The sequence below is a fragment of the Pecten maximus genome, chromosome 4, assembly GCF_902652985.1.
Source record: "Pecten maximus chromosome 4, xPecMax1.1, whole genome shotgun sequence".
In the NCBI taxonomy this organism is placed as follows: Eukaryota; Metazoa; Mollusca; class Bivalvia; order Pectinida; family Pectinidae; genus Pecten; species Pecten maximus.
In genome coordinates this window covers 40,620,167-40,640,376 of record NC_047018.1, presented here as the reverse complement: position 1 = coordinate 40,640,376, position 20,210 = coordinate 40,620,167, and the positions used below count along the sequence as shown (strand labels likewise).

Below are 20,210 nucleotides of genomic sequence, written 5' to 3'. Positions count from 1 at the left end.
TTTATGCTTTCAAATAAAGTTTCCAAACCAGTGAAGAATTAATCCCCTTTTGACAATGCATCTCTCCCTCACATCTTCAACACTGTTGGACTGTATAGCTAAATCAATTTAGGACAATTCTAGATTCAGTTTAAACTGTATATTTATAGCAAGGGTTGAGATATGGAACAGTGTTGGGTCCTGTTTCATTTGTAACATTACAGACTGGTAAAATCTGTTAGTTATGTGGTCCTGTTTCATCAGCTTACTGAATACGAAATGGAGTAATATATATTGGTGAAGCCTGATGATACGAGACTAAATGGGCCGGTTAATCCAGGAGTCTATATGGACAGGTTTCTGTATACAAATTTCTTCACTAGTTAAAGATGTGGTAGAAGACAGAGATCAGGTCCATTCTGTGTATCCAGAGGTCTGTTTCGAAAGATTGCATACCTTCAGTTCAGTAACATAGTTTTGGTATGGTGTAAGATAAAGAATGGTCTTTTTGGACAGGAGTCTCTGTAGACAGGTATCTTACACACCTATAGTTCAGTAACACAGGTGTGGTGGGGTGGGGTGCTGAGTAAGACTCTTTAGACAGGTAACTTAAACACCTATAGTTCAGTAACACAGGTGTGGTGGGGTGGGGTGGGGTGGGGTGAGGTGCGGAGTAAGAATCTTTAGACAGGAGTCTCTGTAGACAGGTAACTTAAACACCTATAGCTCAGTAACACAGGTGTGGTGGGGTGGGGTGGGGTGGGGTGAGGTGCGGAGTAAGAATCTTTAGACAGGAGTCTCTGTAGACAGGTATCTTACACACCTCTAGTTCAGTAACACAGGTGGGGTGGGGTGGGGTGCCGAGTAAGACTCTTTAGACAGGTAACTTAAACACCTATAGTTCAGTAACACAGGTGTAGTGGGGTGGGGTGTGGTGCTGAGTAAGACAAAGAATGGCCTCTTTAGAAAACAGCCATCTCGCACATCTTCAAATCTGTAAAAAAAAAAAACAGGTTTAGTATATGGTGTAAGACAAAATATGTTCTGTTTAGACAGGTATCTTACTTGTAATTCAGTAACACTTGTCTTTGGTCTGTTAAGACAGGGGTCCCTTTAGACAGGTATCTTTAATACTTGTAATTCAAAAACACTTGTCTTTGGTCTGTTTAGACAGGGGTCCCTTTAGACAGGTATCTTACTTTTAATTCAGTAACACTTGTCTTTGGTGTGTTTTGACTGGTATCTCATCAAACATCTTCAGTTCAGTAACACTGGTTTGGTGTGATGTAAGACAAAGACTGGGCCGAGTGGTTTCCTGGACACCTGTGACTGTCTATAGGACTCTAACAGGATGTTGTAGCTTCAGGCCCTGTATGGATTCATTGACAAGTTTAGTACAGACTTTATCTCAGGGCTCTCATACAATGTTTTATGCTTTCATTTGACCAGCACAAGACCTCAATAGATATTTCTTTGAAAGGTATGTTTAAATGTAGGGGGTTTTAAACCATAGATCCTTCCCTATCTCCCTGATTCCTTCACTCGATGTTAATTTGTAAGTGTAACGGGAAGGCATGACTTATTCACTGACTGGGAAGTTTAAACAGCTCGCAATGACTGTGTTGTATATATATATAATGTACACAGATTTTGACTTGAAAAACAAGAGGAAGTTATCTTGTCTTATTTTCAAATATTTAAGAAGGTCAATTTCGTCTTCCCAAACGTTGTTGTTTGTAATAAACAATAAACCAATAAAAGAGTTTGATTAGGCTGATGTTCTTGTCCATGTTAATAAAAATTCAAGTTGTAGTACACAAAACATATTCCTGTATACTGAATGTATTCCTGTATGATTTCCTGTATACCGAATGTATTCCTGTATACTGATTTTGTTCCTGTATATAAATGCCTCTGAAAAACGGTTGGTAATCTCAGGCACAAAAACAAACAATGATTTTCATAATAAATACTGAAGAATTTATTGTATCGGTCTTCCTAGCTTAAACACTTAAGGCATAATTTGATTCCATAAATTTTCATACTGCTAGAAAAAAAATTACAAAGTGAAACGTCTTATGTTATGGTACACTATTTGTAAGTAAAAAAAAAGAAATACATTTTCAAGCTTGAATTTAAAAAAAAAAAAAAAAACCTGGTTTGACAATCTTATGAAATATATTGTGACATTTAAGTGGTATCTTTACACCATTCACCAAGTCATGGACAGCTACTTCACATGTGCCTTAAACAATCAATAATTTGTGAGATAGGCAGAGTGGAAATTAAGATTCAATCTCCACAGTGTGTATTAAGTTTTTTTGTTGTTTTTTTCCTGTGGATGTGCCCACAAAGTCCTTCCTTATGTTACAGTGATAATTTGGTTGGGAAAAAATCTTTGTTATTTGCCAGTCAATAGTTCTTCTAGGAATAGTGGTCAATGATATTGAGGCATTGTACTGTTTATAGCAGATTTACCTTATTGGGACATCATCATACATGATACTAAATAGCTCTGGGCTGGAGTTCTGGCCAGTTCATTGAAAGGTCAAAATGGGTTTTGAGATGACCCCTGATGTACACATAGGGTTTGAGCATGCAAAGCAGAGAGTTCAGAGTGCTGGACTTTCACTTGTTTACTACCAGAGCTATATTTAGACCCTGGTGTTCTCCTGAACACTTTGAATGGGATTTAGTACACTGTGGGGTACTATGGGGGTAATCACATGTAAATATATGGGAGTCATATATTTACATGGCACTGTTTTACATACAGATGAATAACCTTTTCCCCCTAGAATACCCCTCTACTTACACTGAGGGGCACATGATGGGGGAAACAAAGGTTGAGATTATAAATGAAAGGAAGGTTACTGATAGGTAAAATTTACTTAAGCCCCTGTTAGGCACCTCTGTACCCATAAAGGTCAAAGTTGAATGTGTATCCTGTATTAATTCTACTGTAGGTATGTTATGTATATATTCATATATATATATTTTTTTTTTTTTTTTAGATTTATATGAACATAAGGTATATTTTTATCATTACTTCCTCTATAGGTTTGATTTAGTAATTTTAAGAAAATCCTAATTATCCTGTGTACATGAGATATAACTTTGAAGAGCTGATTACTTTACATGTGTACCAAATTCCTGGGTCAAGACAGAGAAATTACTCATGAAAAATGTACACATAGTTCAATATTCACACAGGAGCTAGTTGTCTGCTGCATATGTGTATATGTGTGTGTAGGCCTGGTACAGAGGCAGTTTCCAGTTAAGGGGACCTAACCCATGTTTCAACTGTGGCTTCTCTCATTATCATACGCAAGCCATAGCTTACATAAGCTACTGTCAAAAAAAGAAAAGAAAAAAAGTGAGAACTTGTAATTATATATATATAAAAAAAAAGAGATACAATTTCAAACATGGTTTCTTCAAATCAAATCTGTGAAGTCAGAGGCTTGACAATGATATAGACAAATAAAAACACTTCATTCTTGGGGGGAAAATATTCTGACAGGTATGTCAAAATATTGAACTTTATATAAATTTTTGATATACTCATCAGTTGTTTGTCAAAAACAGAAGAAAAGGACAATTAAAACAGAAGAAAAGGACAGTTAATGAAATATACGGTAACAAGATGTCCAGACATGGATATTTTCCTCTGGTGAAGAACGACTTGTCTGTAGTCTGCAACACTGTGTATTGGATGATTTACGGACATCATTCTTTGTTACCACAACAACCATGTGGCCTGAAATGGCAGAATAGGGACTCAAGACAGAAGACAGAGATTTTGTCAAGCCAAAAATAACCCAAAGTTACAGTTTTCTGGTTATCGGGATATGACTTAATAAGTGTCTGTATAAGCTTGGCTTGGGAGGATAGCCTGATAGGTTTGGTATTTGTCGGTATTGTTTGGTGGGGTGGTGTCGAGAGAGGGGGAGGGGTTGTTGTGCTGAACAAGAGGGAGAGGGCTGTGTATTGATTTTAGGGACAGTGACTGGTTGTTGGGAGTTTGCTTTATTTAGCTATAGTCCTCCCTCCTCTCCTCTGTGTTGTGGTGTAGGCCTGGCCAGCCCAGAGAATTATCACATGCTAGAGTAGAAATCAATAGCACAGCTATAGAACCATGAGGGGCCCCGGGGGAGATACCAGAACTCTCTACAAAATACCCCCAGTCCAATGTCAAAAATTATTAGAAAGTCTGTTAAAAATGTACCAAGGTGTCGCTGATATTGGCGCAGGGCCATTGGCCAGGTGTTGATGATTCCTGGTGATGGTGATCAGTGATTGAGGTGGCAGACCGCTTCAGTCCCAACTATAGAGGGAAATATTGATCAGGTAGATGATGGAATCCCCAGGGGTGCCTCTCAAGCTGCTCAGTTTGTTAGCTGCAGGTGAAAAGGAAAGCAACTGGTTGTCTATGTAGGTCACCTTAAAACTAACTAGGAGACTATGATCACATTTAAACATTGCCACCATGCCAGACAATAGCTTGAAAAAAAGCCATGATCAGGTACATCAAGACTAGGTGTGTGTATATGTGTACCTGCTTGTTGTGCCCAGGTAGATCAGTAGTAAGGACAGGTAACAAACACGGCTGTAGTATAGTATACAAATATATGACTCCCAGCCGTAAAGCTTATACTCTGTTTTACCATTAGATATATTATCGCACATCCCTTAATCAGTTTATTCTTTCTACTCGCAAACATTATGAATAAAGAATTATTTTTTTAAGTAAATGAAAAAAATATCTGTTCAATTTAAATATTTTCAGTTATCGAAAATATAGCCATTATTGTGTTTTGTATAGGTTGGGATTGAATTTATCAAGGTAGAGTATTGTCAGATGAATTTCCCCTCAAAATTCCCTTTCCATCCCCCATATCATCATACCTACATGGTTCACCACGCCCCAGCATACTAACACTGCCATGGAGTATTTCTGTGAGCAGCCCCGCACCAGGAAAAACTGTAGCACCAACCCTGGGAATGTACCCAACATTCTCTAACACTCCTCTGTATCAAAGACAGAAGGAGCCACTACAACTTCATCCTCAACTACACACACCAACAGTGTTAGCCACATAGAGCATTGTGTAACAGTTGCAGCGTCACCATCCCTGGCAGTGGAAGGTGTGCAAACACACTAGAATTGGTCGGGGATAGTTTACACATATGTACAGTTGACTTGTGAATATCCGAGAAGTAAATTTAATTATACAGAGACGGTGTAAGGCTGGGACTTCCAGGATGCATTTTGGCCTAATTATATCTGATGAAACATCAATATTCTTATACAACATTTTTCACTAAAAAAATTGTATTCTTTCTTCATCCAGCTGAATTATTTTGTTAAAATCTGTGCGTTTATTTTTTACTCTTAAATGTGTTTCTTTTGAATGTCTTTTACTAGATATATAGCCTTACATACAAAATTTAAACAATTCTTTTTAGTGTTGACGATTAAAATTTTAAAGTAGCCCTAGCAGCTCAATTATCATGTAGACATATATATTGACTTGGATATTTTAGCCCTGTTTCCCGTTCAGCTTGTGATCACAAGAGATTCAATAGTTTCCTAATGAACATCGGCCATTTAAACTGCCTCCATGAGTCACGATCAAATATTTCACACAAGTGATAAAATGCTTAAAAATTTTGTTTCAATATGTCATCTAGAGTACTGATCACTGTGATTACCAATGGTTAGGAATGTGTGCGACGTTTATAACAGGTCAACAGAGCCACTGATTTACTTGTGACGTAAGCGACAGTGGTGCTTGGGACAGTTTGGTCCAAGTTTGAATGTTTTTGTCCCGCGTTTGAGGTGTGTATTGTACTTGGCTTGAATGCACCAGGAGTCGGAGGTTTATATATGTAGCATTGAAGACAGGTACACAACAAGTCATAAGGAAGAGGTCACACACGGTGAGCGACAAAAAGCTACTGGTGTCACGCTTCAGATCTCTAGCTGGTGTGCGCCACAGTCGAGCGAACGCCAAGTACCTTAAGATAGACTGGTGGGCGCAGGGACACGCAGCCAGGCATGGCCACATATGTGTTCAACACTTCATTTCCAACCAAAAAAATGATGCCCAATACTTATTAGTGATATTATACATAAACCTACATAGACAATTGTATGTGGGTTTCAACTTTGATTTACATGGTCACATCTTACATGGGGCACCAGAAGCCTGCCGGCAGTGTTACGATATTGATTGTTGAATAGTAAATGGCCGTGCAAGTCTGGGGCTTAGTGTATAGACATCCAGCCACCTACTGGGCTTCCATAGAGCACACCCTTATCCTGACTGCCTGTACAGCACCCCTGTTCTTCCGCACTGGGCCCCTCTTTGTATACAGCGCCCCTTTGTTCACCCTGGCCCATCTCCATTCTGACTCCTATGGAAAATAAGCTACCAATGGTGAGCTTTCTTGTCTTGTCACCATCCTTTCCAAAACAAAAAAGTAGTTTCTGGTATGACCCTTGACCCCTCCTGATGCTATTCTCCTACCCTATATTGTTGATGGTAGAACTTTGTTCATGTTATGACCCCATGACCTTTTCCTCTGTCATGCTATTTCTATCCTTTCCCCATTCAATCTGGTATAGAAGGTTCCGGGGGATGTGACAAATCCGGCATCCCCTTGCTTGGTACATTGGCGGCGCCGTGTTGACATTGACGATTTACTGATTCATTGATCTGCTGTTACTGCTATTGATTTTTGATGTGTTTGCACAACTGGGAATGCTGCTGTGCTTGAAACAAGGCGGTTTGAATGCGAGTTTTACCTTGCCTTAGCTTGGAATGTTGACTCCTGCCCGTTCACGCATACTGCTCTCGCTTGTTACACAATGCCAGGGTATCGGCTGGTTTGATGTTGTGTAAGAACTAATGTTTTCCCCACAGAAGATTCAGAAAATTGAAGTGATTAAAAAAAAAACAGATATGGAATCATTGTTCCTTTGAAATTTTAAATTCTGTTGGAATTTTAATTTTGAATGAAGGATTTTCTGTTGAAGTTATTTATTTGGTAGCTCACACTAGATAATGTCATTTCACGAATAAAATGTATCACAAAATACAAAAAGTTGTGAATTATCATGCTCTCATATATATAGAAAAATTCCTCACTGATTCATATGGCCATTAATGTACGATACAGAAGTATGATAAATGTACCATGACTCTGAGCAGGGAGAGTGACAGATTTACCAAAATCTCAGATGAGGGCTGACCAGTGTTAGCCAAGATTTTTGGGTATGGAGGGAGGTTGTCCTTGAATCTTGGGTGGCCGTTGATCATTTGATGCAAACATCCAACAGACTCTGATCCATTCTTTCCATTAGATGTGACAGATGGCCATATTGAGATGCATTGCTTGGTCCTCATGTCGATCAGGAAGTACCACTACCAGCTCACACATGGTCACCATGGCGATGAATAGAAAAATGCCAAACATTTATATTATGGAGTAGAAAATAAAAAGATTTATCATATTTGTCAAATTAACTCTTTTCTTTTGGGGGGGGGGGGGGGGGGGGAGAGGGGATATCTTTTCTTGGGGGGGAGGGAGGGAGGGGGATATCTTTGCATGTTTCATAATAGTTTTCAATTAGATGCGAAGAATATTGAGTTTGATTTAGATACCTATGTTTTTTGGCTAATTGACGTATGGCAATAACAGTGCGGGAGTTAGAGATGATCCCTGGGGACCGAACAGCTCTGTTGTTGAATGTAACCATCAAGGATATGGAAGTCCTTGGTTCAAATCCTGGCCTGCCTATTAAAATTTTCCATTCCTGTTACAGAAGGATATATTTGTCAAGAGACACAGACTTAATATAGACCTGGTAGACCCACCAGGTGAATGACACGCGTACCTGCTGAACTGACAGGTAGATATTGTTATGTAATTTTGGAAGGTGCTAGCTATGGTACAGGCCTACATACATAGAGATAAATGTTCGGCGAGGACCTGGGTGTAGTGAGGTCCTGTGTTAGGGTGAGCATACTAGAGGTGTAGTGTTAAACTTCTACAAACATTCAGGTCTGTAACTAAATGTTAAAAACAATACCATTCATAGTGAAGATTCCATGGTTGTCTTCCAAAATTTACGTTAAGGCTATATAGTACAAGAGGTCCTTAGACTTTAATGACATCACCAGGTATCGTCCCTCCCCGCCGGCTAAAAATGAATTGTTAGTTTGTCATTGGCTATATCATAACAATTCTCTTACTGTCACACAAGGAGATTTGATCAATCTTTATTGTCTGGTCAAGTTACGTTATAAGATCATGTAAGCAACTTAATATTAAAATGTTTATCATGAACAGGTGAAACACTTAACCCTTTCCTGTCAAATTCTTCAGATCCATCAGTAGGAGCCTAATTACATATAGCTGTTGGGAGTGATGTTAACTGTTGGGGGTTCCTCTCTGTCCGTCTTGTACATATGTATTTAATGCCAACCATTGTCAGCACTCTAGCAGTTTCATTTCTTGAAGAATTTTTATCAAACTTCACACGATGATAAAAGGACCATAATATACAAGACAAGTTGGAGTTGGAGGAAGCTAAGAAACAGTCTGGTCTTTGGTGTCGTAGTTGTGACCTTGGGCAAGACACTTGACCTTAATTGCTCTGGATGGTATGAGATTGGCCTCCTGTATGTTGTGAGGTAGTCACAAGCTACAACAAGGAGACCCCGCCCCAAAATGACCCTTACTGTTCATGGTGCAGTAAACCCATCAAACAAACGAACAAACTCCAAATGGTAGTGCACAAGGTGTCTAGTTTGTATCGGATAATTAATCTGATTTTACTTTTCCATAGTATAATGAACACTTGAGCTACACAACATGGGTTTATCCATGAGCAAAGAGTAAAAAATAAATAATTCTTGACCTACACAAGCATTCCACTCACATCAATTATTACATATATAGGACTGATTTAACCATATAGGATTGGGTTGACTAGTATTATGCTAAGCTTATCCTAAGGACAACATTGACAGTAAAAAAAGATGTTAACGCTATATATGGGAATTCATACAGTTGTATATAGATTTAGGACTTGAGTTGTTGCTATAGTTAACCAGGAAAGGACTGAATATGATGTAGTTTTGCATGAAGTTCCAAGAATATATTAGATAAAAGTGAATGAATAGCTGACAACTCAAAGTATTGCTATATTACCAGACCTGAGTATTTGTACGATTCTGGCGTATTAAATACGCAAATTTAGGTCCAAAATACGCAATACGCATTGACCTGATAAAAACTTACCATCATTTTCAATTCATCTTCATTTATGTTGCTCTCTGCTGCTTCAAATAAAGCGCTACATCGGAACACCCTGTATGGCGCCAAGCGAAAAAATGGTGAGGAGTTCCGCATATTATGAAGCGTCTATTGAACACCTGAATCTTAAACGATCATTACATCAAATATTAAAGTGTCAGAATGATGCAGATCTGATCTCTTTGAATAAAAAATGTCTAAACGGCAAAGGAAAGTCGACAAAACTGATGATGAAAATCTTGATCCTTCGCCTTGTAGTAAACCTCCTTAAAAGGTCTCGCGAATTCAACAATATAAAGGTCAATACAGTGAAGAGTGCCCTTTCCTTGAACAATCTCAAAGAGGAGACAACTATGTATTCTGTTCCATATGTAACAGACACTTCTCTTGTGGGCATGCTGGTAAATACAACATTTACTGTTCAAAATATCCATTGAGACAATGGAAATACACACTTTCTTGAGAATGTATACCCAGGTCGGCATTACTGACAACTTAAGGTATTGCTACATTACTGACAACTCAAGGTATGGGTACATTACTGACAACTCAAGGTATGGCTACATTACTGACAACTCTAGGTATTGTACATTACTGACAACTCGAGGTATTGCTACATTACTGACAACTCCAGGTATTGCTACATTACTGACAACTCAAGGTATGGCTACATTACTGACAACTCTAGGTATTGTACATTACTGACAACTCGAGGTATTGCTACATTACTGACAACTCCAGGTATTGTTACATTACTGACAACTCAAGGTATAGGTACATTACTGACAACTCGAGGTATGAGTACATTACTGACAACTCGAGGTATTGCTACATTACTGACAACTCGAGGTATTGCTACATTACTGACAACTCAAGGTATAGGTACATTACTGACAACTCGAGGTATGAGTACATTACTGACAACTCGAGGTATTGCTACATAACTGACAACTCAAGATATTGTTACATTACTGACAACTCGAGGTATTGCTACAATACTGACAACTCAAGGTATTGCTACATTACTGACAACTCAAGGTATTGCTACATTACTGACAACTCGAGGTATTGCTACATTACTGACAACTCCAGGTATTGCTACATTACTGACAACTCAAGGTATTTGGACATGACTAGACAACTCCAGGTTTTGTTTCCATTACTATACAACAAAGGATATAGGTAGAAATGACAGAGGACTAGAGGTACCTGTATTGATAATTACATTACAATCTGTATGTTTAAACACATTTCTACTTGTGGATATATTGAAATATACAGTAGACAAAAGATGTTGAGTTCCTAGTGTATTGAGGTAAGGAGTTGTAAGGTCGGTGATCCATGTTGGGGCCAGGAAAGATAAGGCCGCTGTGTATAAACATGTTGACACATGTGTCACGGCTGGGTGATCAGATAGGAGGCCACCCCTGTATTGTGTGGCAGCAGGGTACGTGTTTACTATATATACACACAAACTCACACACACAATGCTGATCAGCACCCAGCTATTGTGGCGGGCTGGTCAGCACTCGATGGATCAATAATGTTGGTACTGACAGTGCTAGGGGTTGCCCTGGATTTAAAGGGACAGTGTGTGTGATGGGCTTGGTGTTAGGGGCCGAAATGGGAGTTGTTAGGAACAAGTTCCCACACCATCCGCTACAAACTGTCTTCACTCAGACACAGTTTTATCATAAATACTTGTCTTATGAAAAATTCATTGTATCATAATTTACACCATACACATATGTGTAGATAATATACAGACAAAAAATCAATCCTTTCAAAATGAAAAATGAAAAGAATATACAGGAATGAGGTGGATTTCACACTTGGCAAATTTAGTTTTAGTTGAAAATTTCAACCTGGAATAAATTTAACAATCAGTATTAAAGCTTATAGGTGAATTATTTATCACAGTTTGAAAGGAAGGCTGAGCTTTATCTACTAGGCAGCCATTCCATATTGTATCAGTTTCTAGCATGACAAAGACGTATTTGGCAAGATACGCAATAACAATTGAATATCCCATAATAGACTTTAATCTGACTACATGACATGTTGATAACTTCCTCTTCATTATTCTGGCACCCAGGATTGTAAAAAGGTGTTCGTTTATCGTGGTTGTGTCTCCTGAGTTGTATGGGATATGTGTAAAAAGTTTTTGTTTTTCGTGGTTGTCACCGGAGTTGTATAGGGCATGTTGTACCCATGACTGTGAAAACGTGTCAATTTTTCATGGTTGAGTCACCTGAGTTGTTTAGGGTATATTGCACCCAGGACTGTGAAAAGGTGTTTGTTTGTGGTTTTGCCACCCGAGTCATATGGGTTGTGTGTAGAAAGGTGTTAGTTTTTGTGTGGTTGTGTTTCCCGAGTTGTACGGGGCATGTGGTTGTGTTTCCCGAGTTGTACAGGGCATGTTGTTGTGTTTCCCGAGTTGTACAGGGCATGTTGTTGTGTTTCCCGAGTTGTACAGGGCATGTTGTTGTGTTTCCCGAGTTGTACAGGGCATGTTGTTGTGTTTCCCGAGTTGTACAGGGCATGTTGTTGTGTTTCCCGAGTTGTACAGGGCATGTGGTTGTGTTTCCCGAGTTGTACAGGGCATGTTGTTGTGTTTCCCGAGTTGTACAGGGCATGTGGTTGTGTTTCCCGAGTTGTACAGGGCATGTTGTTGTGTTTCCCGAGTTGTACAGGGCATGTTGCACCCAAGACTAGATGTACAATGTATCCGTTTTTCGTGGTTGAGTCAGCTGAGTTGTGTGGGGTATATTGCACCAAGGGTTCTGAAAAGGTGTTCGTTTTTCATGGTTGAGTCACCCAAGTTATATGGGGCATTTGAACCCTTGATTGTTTTGGGTAAACAGGTGTTGATTTTCGTGGATCATCTGACTTGTGACTCTACACATAACAAGCCAATTTTATATAAGTTGTTTCATGCTCAAATTACCATTTACTCCCAAATAAACAAAACATACTGCACCCCCTGCCTGAATGGTAAACCTAATTTCCAAGTCCAGAAATCTTCAGAGGGAATGCCAAAATTCAAGATGGGAAATTCTTTGCAAGGGAGGAAGTTAAGTTTGATGAAAGTTTACAGATTGTACAGTGTATATGGTTTGTACAAGTTAACTGAAGATTGTACAGTGATTGGTTTGTACAGGTTAACTACAGATTGTACAGTGATTGGTTTGCACAGGTTAACTACAGATTGTACAGTGATTGGTTTGTACAGGTTAACTACAGATTGTACAGTGATTGGTTTGTACAGTGATTGGTTTGTACAAGTTAACTACCGATTGTACAGTGACAGGTTAACTACAGATTGTACAGTGATTGGTTTGTATAGGTTAATTACAGATTGTACAGTGGTTGGTTTGTACAGGTTTACTACAGATTGTACAGTGGTTGGTTTGTACAGGTTAACAACAGATTGTACAGTGATCGGTTTGTACAGGTTTACTACAGATTGTACAGTGATTGGTTTGTACATGTTAACTACAGATTGTACAGTGATTGGTTTGTACAGGTTTACTACAGATTGTACAGTGGTTGGTTTGTACAGGTTAACTACAGATTGTACAGTGGTTGGTTTGTACAGGTTAACTACAGATTGTACAGTGGTTGGTTTGTACAGGTTAACTACAGATTGTACAGTGATTGGTTTGTACCGGTTAACTACAGATTGTACAGTGATTGGTTTGTACAGGTTAACTACAGATTGTACAGTGGTTGGTTTGTACAGGTTTACCACAGATTGTACAGTGGTTGGTTTGTACAGGTTAACTACAGATCGTACAGTGATTGGTTTGTACAGGTTAACTACAGATTGTACAGTGATTGGTTTGTACAGGTTAACTACAGATTGTACAGTGATTGGTTTGTACCGGTTAACTACAGATTGTACAGTGATTGGTTTGTACAGGTTAACTACAGATTGTACAGTGGTTGGTTTGTACAGGTTAACTACAGATTGTACAGTGATTGGTCTGTACAGGTTTACTACAGATTGTACAGTGATTGGTTTGTACAGGTTTATTGTACAGTGATTGGTTTGTACAGGTTTACTATAGATTGTACAGTGATTGGTTTGTACAGGTTTACTATAGATTGTACAGTGGTTGGTTTGTACAGGTTAACTACAGATTATACAGTGATTGGTTTGTACCGGTTAACTACAGATTGTACAGTGATTGGTTTGTACAGGTTTTCTACAGACTGTACAGTGATTGGTTTGTATAGGTTAACTACAGATTGTACAGTGATCGGTTTGTACAGGTTTATTGTAGTGATTGGTTTGTACAGGTTAACTACAGATTGTACAGTGATTGGTTTGTACAGGTTAACTACAGATTGTACAGTGATTGGTTTGTACAGGTTAACTACAGATTGTACAGTGATTGGTTTGTACAGGTTAATTACAGATTGTACAGTGGTTGGTTTGTACAGGTTTACTACAGATTGTACAGTGATTGGTTTGTACCGGTTAACTACAGATTGTACAGTGATTGGTTTGTACAGGTTAACTACAGATTGTACAGTGATTGGTTTGTACAGGTTAACTACAGATTGTACAGTGACTGGTTTGTACAGGTTAACTACAGATTGTACAGTGATTGGTTTGTACAGGTTTACTACAGATTGTACAGTGACTGGTTTGTACAGGTTAACTACAGATTCTACAGTGGTTGGTTTGTACAGTGATTGGTTTGTACAGGTTTACTATAGATTGTACAGTGGTTGGTTTGTACAGGTTAACTACATACTGTACAGTGATTGGTTTGTACAGGTTAACTACATATTGTACAGTGATTGGTTTGTACAGTGATTGGTTTGTATAGGTTAACTACAGATTGTACAGTGGTTGGTTTGTACAGTGATTGGTTTGTACAGTGATTGGTTTGTACAGTGATTGGTTTGTATAGGTTAACTACAGATTGTGCAGTGATTGGTTTGTACAGGTTAACTACAGATTGTACAGTGACTGGTTTGTACAGTGATTGGTTTGTACAGTGATTGGTTTGTACAGGTTTACCACAGATTGTACAGTGGTTAGTTTGTACATGTTAACTACAGATTGTACAGTGATCGGTTTGTATAGGTTAACTACAGATTGTACAGTGATTGGTTTGTACAGTGATCGGTTTGTACAGGTTAACTACAGATTGTACAGTGGTTGGTTTGTACAGGTTAACTACAGATCGTACAGTGATTGGTTTGTACATGTTAACTACAGATTGTACAGTGATCGGTTTGTACAGGTTTACTACAGATTGTACAGTGATCGGTTTGTACAGGTTAACTACAGATTGTACAGTGATTGGTTTGTACAGGTTTACTACAGATTGTACAGTGATTGGTTTGTACAGGTTAACTACAGATTGTACAGTGATTGGTTTGTACAGGTTAACTACAGATTGTACAGTGATTGGTTTGTACAGGTTAACTACAGATTGTACAGTGATTGGTTTGTACAGGTTAACTACAGATTGTACAGTGATCGGTTTGTACAGGTTTACTACAGATTGTACAGTGATTGGTTTGTACAGGTTAACTACAGATTGTACAGTGATTGGTTTGTACAGGTTTACTACAGATTGTACAGTGATTGGTTTGTACAGGTTTACTACAGATTGTACAGTGATTGGTTTGTACAGGTTTACTACAGATTGTACAGTGATCGGTTTGTACAGGTTTACTACAGATTGTACAGTGATTGGTTTGTACAGGTTTACTACAGATTGTACAGTGATTGGTTTGTACAGGTTTACTACAGATTGTACAGTGATTGGTTTGTACAGGTTTACTACAGATTGTACAGTGATTGGTTTGTACAGGTTTACTACAGATTGTACAGTGATTGGTTTGTACAGGTTTACTACAGATTGTACAGTGATTGGTTTGTACAGGTTTACTACAGATTGTACAGTGATTGGTTTGTACAGGTTAACTACAGATTGTACAGTGATTGGTTTGTACAGGTTTTCTACAGATTGTACAGTGATTGGTTTATACAGGTTTATTGTACAGTGGTTGGTTTGTACAGGTTTACTACAGATTGTACAGTGATTGGTTTGTACAGGTTTACTACAGATTGTACAGTGATTGGTTTGTACAGGTTAACTACAGATTGTACAGTGATTGGTTTGTACAGGTGTTACTACAGATTGTACCGTGATTGGTTTGATACAGGTTTATGCTACAGATTGTACGTGATTGGTTTGTACAGGTTTACTACAGATTGTACAGTGATTGGTTTGTACAGGTTTACTACAGATTGTACAGTGATTGGTTTGTACAGGTTACTACAGATTGTACAGTGATGGTTGTACAGGTTAACTACAGATTGTACAGTGATTGGTTTGTACAGGTTTAACTACAGATTGTACAGTGATTGGTTTGTACAGGTTAACTACAGATTGTACAGTGATTGGTTTGTACAGGTTAACTACAGATTGTACAGTGATTGGTTTGTACAGGTTAACTACAGATTGTACAGTGATTGGTTTGTACAGGTTTACTACAGATTGTACAGTGATTGGTTTGTACAGGTTTTCTACAGATGTACAGTGATTGGTTTGTATAGGTTAACTACAGATTGTACAGTGATCGGTTTGTACAGGTTTATTGTACAGTGATTGGTTTGTACAGGTTAACTACAGATTGTACAGTGGTTGGTTTGTACAGGTTAACTACAGATTGTACAGTGGTTGGTTTGTACAGGTTTACTACAGATTGTACAGTGATTGGTTTGTACAGGTTAACTACAGATTGTACAGTGGTTGGTTTGTACAGGTTAACTACAGATTGTACAGTGGTTGGTTTGTACAGGTTAACTACAGATTGTACAGTGATTGGTTTGTACAGGTTAACTACATATTGTACAGTGGTTGGTTTGTACAGGTTAACTACAGATTGTACAGTGGTTGGTTTGTACAGGTTTACTACATTCTCTTTAGTTAATCGTTTCATTTAGCATTTCATCTAGTTCAGTCTCAATAGACAGGTTCTATGTGGCAGAGAGACTTCTGAAGATCGTATTGTCTGTTATCTACGGAGTATACACTAGATCATGGCTCCAGCCTTTAAATCCAACCCTTTGGTTTTACCATCTCGTCTAAAATATAACGCTAAAAATATAATTATATATGGTACAGTTTTTCATGAAATAGATATCTTGTTTGGAATATCTGGGGTTGTGTGGTACTTTTATTGAAATAAAATGTATCTGCTCTTGGGAGTTCAAAGAACAGCACATCAGAAAGAAAATTTCTAACTGTTGCAGTAATTGTACAGAACATAGGTAAAATGAAAAAGGAATTTTCATCAGTATGAACCAAGAAGTGTCTATGAATTTAATATTTATTAAATTCACAGGTTTTCTATTTTAACAATGTAAAAAAAAAATATATGAAAGCTAATGTCAATAATTATGAAAAGTAATCCTTTCCCGAGACTTAGTTGGTGTAAGTTACCATTGTATGATAAGGCATGAGATCTCTGGAAAGATTAGTCTTATGTCTGATACTTTCCTAGTGACTGGTGCTCAATTCTGCAGCTGGGTAGACTAGAATATTCAAATATTTGTGGTGAGGGCCCTGTTTTGGTCAATGACACCACTACAGTAGCCAGCAGCTATAACAAGTTGTAAGATGGCTCAATTCAGTAGAAATGATACCAGATGGCTGGTATCCATGATCAGTGTGGGATCATGTGTACTTCATGCCGTTTATAATGTGGCATATTGGTGATTGGTCATCAGGTAGTTATGTCTGTGGCTTACCCAGGACACACTGGTAAATCAATGGCTGGCTATTCCTATCTCCAGGTTGGCTAATCTGCAGATGTTCATCGTTAATAATTCTATATATGAACCTGTTACAAATGACTGGATGTATAATTTAATGGTGGTGACTTGTTGGTGACACTTGTACTGTGGATTCACTGACTGATTCTGACTTACAGTTGTTTATCGAGACTTGTAACTGCTATTGACAACCCTAGCCTATCTGGTAATACTTGATATGCCAAAGCTTAAATGGTATTTTGTTTTAATATACTGTTGCACACACTTGTTATGATAAATATCATAGCTTTTACACAAGTTAAAGATTTTTTTAATGATTGAATTCATAATTGACCCATGTCATCTTTTACATAAGTAAAAGTTATTTTAATGATTGAATTCATAATTGACCCCTGCCAGTAACCAAATTCGGGTGGAAATACATTTCGCAGGCCAGTTGTTCAAAAGAATTGGCTGAATCAGCTGATTAGTGAAAATCTCATTTCTTCTTTACTTCAAAATCTATATATGTATATTCCTTAAAAATACAGGAAGGAATAGGCTGTAAGAGTGCTACAAAATTTGTAAAGATAGTTTTGCTAGGAATTGTTTTATCAGGTTTTAAAATTGTTAAAACCATGATTAGCCCAATCATCTTTTGAACAACTGGGTCCTGGCCTGAAGTTTGAATGCAGTATATGCATCATAATCCTAGCTTCAACTCAGTGTTTCTATCATTAATGTTGGGACTATTTATTTATTTATTTATTTTTGTTGATTATGAAGTGTGGATTTCTGTTTTGCTGGAACTGACACCATGTGACACCATGCTTGGTCATATTAGGACAGGCCTCTTGACATAATAAAAAAGATGTAACTTTTCCCTGTTGGTGTTAAATTTCCTATAAAAATGTAATTTTGAAGAACTAGGAGGTTTGAAGTGTGTTTCTACTTAAGACCGTAGTTAGGACTGAAACCATAGTAACTAGGATGTGGTATGGCTGTTGTGATGAGTTGGAATCTACAACTGTTCGGTGGATAGACCACATACAAGTGTTTTGTTTCCTGTTGTGCTATGAACTATTGACGTGTATGTTAGGTAATCAGTCGTATATTTACAACACGGATCCTGGCTGTTTTACTAGGTCAGGTTGCCCTAAAAGTTTAATGAGGAATGATTAATCCATAATTGCAAAATTTTGCATAAGATGTGTTGAACAAGATTGCAGCTTTATTATTAAATTGATCACAATTCAAATTTAAATACCTGTTTTCAATTATTGATTTACATAAATTTTATAAGATTAATTCTTTACTAAGTCTGTTGAACTCGTATAACAGCGAGCTTTTACTCCATAATGGTAATTGTTAAGATCTGATTTTACATCATCAAGTTGGTGATAGATAGTACATAGTGATGAAATTGTTTCTCTTCATTCTACAATTATTGAATTGATATTTATTGGTCATCCATCCTGGATTTTAACCATGTGACAAAATTTTGCTGATGTATGTCTACACAAATGGTTCTCGTGTTCCCATCTGTGTATACGTGTGACGGAATGTAGCAGTATTTTTTTCATGTGTTTGGTTACTGGTTTTACATCTTCTTTCAAGGCCGTACACATGTGTTCAGGCAACTCGAGGGGGTTGGCTGTATCACCCTCTAGTTGTATCCCCCTTTAGTGATACAAAGTGTATTTGGTATGTTTTCATGGCCAGAAATCTCCCTGGGATAGACATGGGCACAACATCTAGGGGTGGGTTGGGTCATCTGAAGTCAGTCTTCTTAAGTCCATGACAAACATTTCGTTTCATGTGTCGACATCCTGTATAAGCCAGAAGCTGGCACAGTGAATCAGGGGAGATAACTCCCACTGATAGTTTTGCCAGGTGTGTTGAGACTGAATTTTATTATGGGCAGGTGTTTGAGGATTTTTAGGGTTGAGACAGGGGATTAACATAAATTCATATCATTTTGGTAAGGTGTTTTAATCAGGGGTCTTGTATACATCATCAATCCTTGATTTCACAGAATAAAAAGGCAGTAAAATTGTTTTATCTGACGAGTTCTCAGGTTTTGTTATCACACTTAATAAATTTATAGCAGCATGTCCGTCAACTTAGTTTGATAGACTGCGACAAAAAAAAGCTATGTTTTTAGAGGGGAAAATAAATAAAGGGAGAGTGTAACAAAAAACTAACAAAAAAACTATATTTTTAGAGGGAAAATAAATGTGATGTTCATTTTGATCTTATCTTTTTACTTACATATGACCTATATATTGACCTCTATATGTTACAGAATGCAGGCCCAGCACCTAGTCCGCTGGGACAGATGCCCCCTCAGGATGGGATGCCCGGAGGACCAATGCCCCCAGGTTTTTTTCCGGTAAGTTTAAAATCATTTTCTTTCATCTGAAACCTTTTTTTGTTCTTCTTTAAATGTTTTAGCCTTGTGAAGGTTCTCCGAAAGGTGACGTTTACACAAACAGGAGCAGGCCTGCCTTGTACATTCAGGATGTGTTACAGATTCTACGGGAACAGTGAAGAATTCTTACGACAATTACAAAATAACAGATTCACTAAATTTTCTCCATAAAAAAATAGATAGATAACTGTACCATTGCTTCATTAGACTATTTTGCTATCAAAATTTTAGTTTTGAGATAATGTTTGAAATTTTTCAAGAAATTGTGTGATTCTTGGTTAAACAAAGATTTTGTGAGATTATACAGTGATTAGGGTTCCATATCTGTGAGCGCCCCTTGGTGTCTGTCCTTCAATGAATTCCTTTCTGAGCGTAATCTTTAAGCGTCTACTGAAGTTCATATAATTAGACATGTATTATGGATTTTAAAAACATGTTTAAGTAGAATTGAGATATTGTTAAGTTTAGGTTGAAAACGTTCAGGCTGACAATATTATGTACTACTGCAAACCTTTCACTGCTCAAGTTGCTGTTAGCTCCCCTGGCCCAGCCCAGCAATTGTTTTCAGTTTTTCTGAAAAAATCACCAGTAAGTCGTGAATGGGTCCGAGGGGCATGGCTCAATATGACAAATATAGCGAATTCTTTGATCTCCTTCCTCTCCTGTAGAAATATTGAGTGTTTTGCCATA

At 37.8% G+C, this 20,210-nt stretch overlaps 1 protein-coding gene across 6 annotated transcripts in view; it reads left to right on the top strand.

Moving 5' to 3' along the window:
* Positions 1 to 20,210, top strand: part of LOC117326085 (single-stranded DNA-binding protein 3-like) — a 108,921-nt gene that overhangs the window by 28,390 nt on the left and 60,321 nt on the right. For all 6 annotated transcript variants that reach the window (XM_033882693.1, XM_033882694.1, XM_033882692.1 and 3 more), the window contains one exon: positions 19,395 to 19,481. In XM_033882693.1, the coding sequence (XP_033738584.1) occupies positions 19,395 to 19,481 (87 nt within the window). The remainder of the gene's footprint in view (positions 1 to 19,394; positions 19,482 to 20,210) is intronic.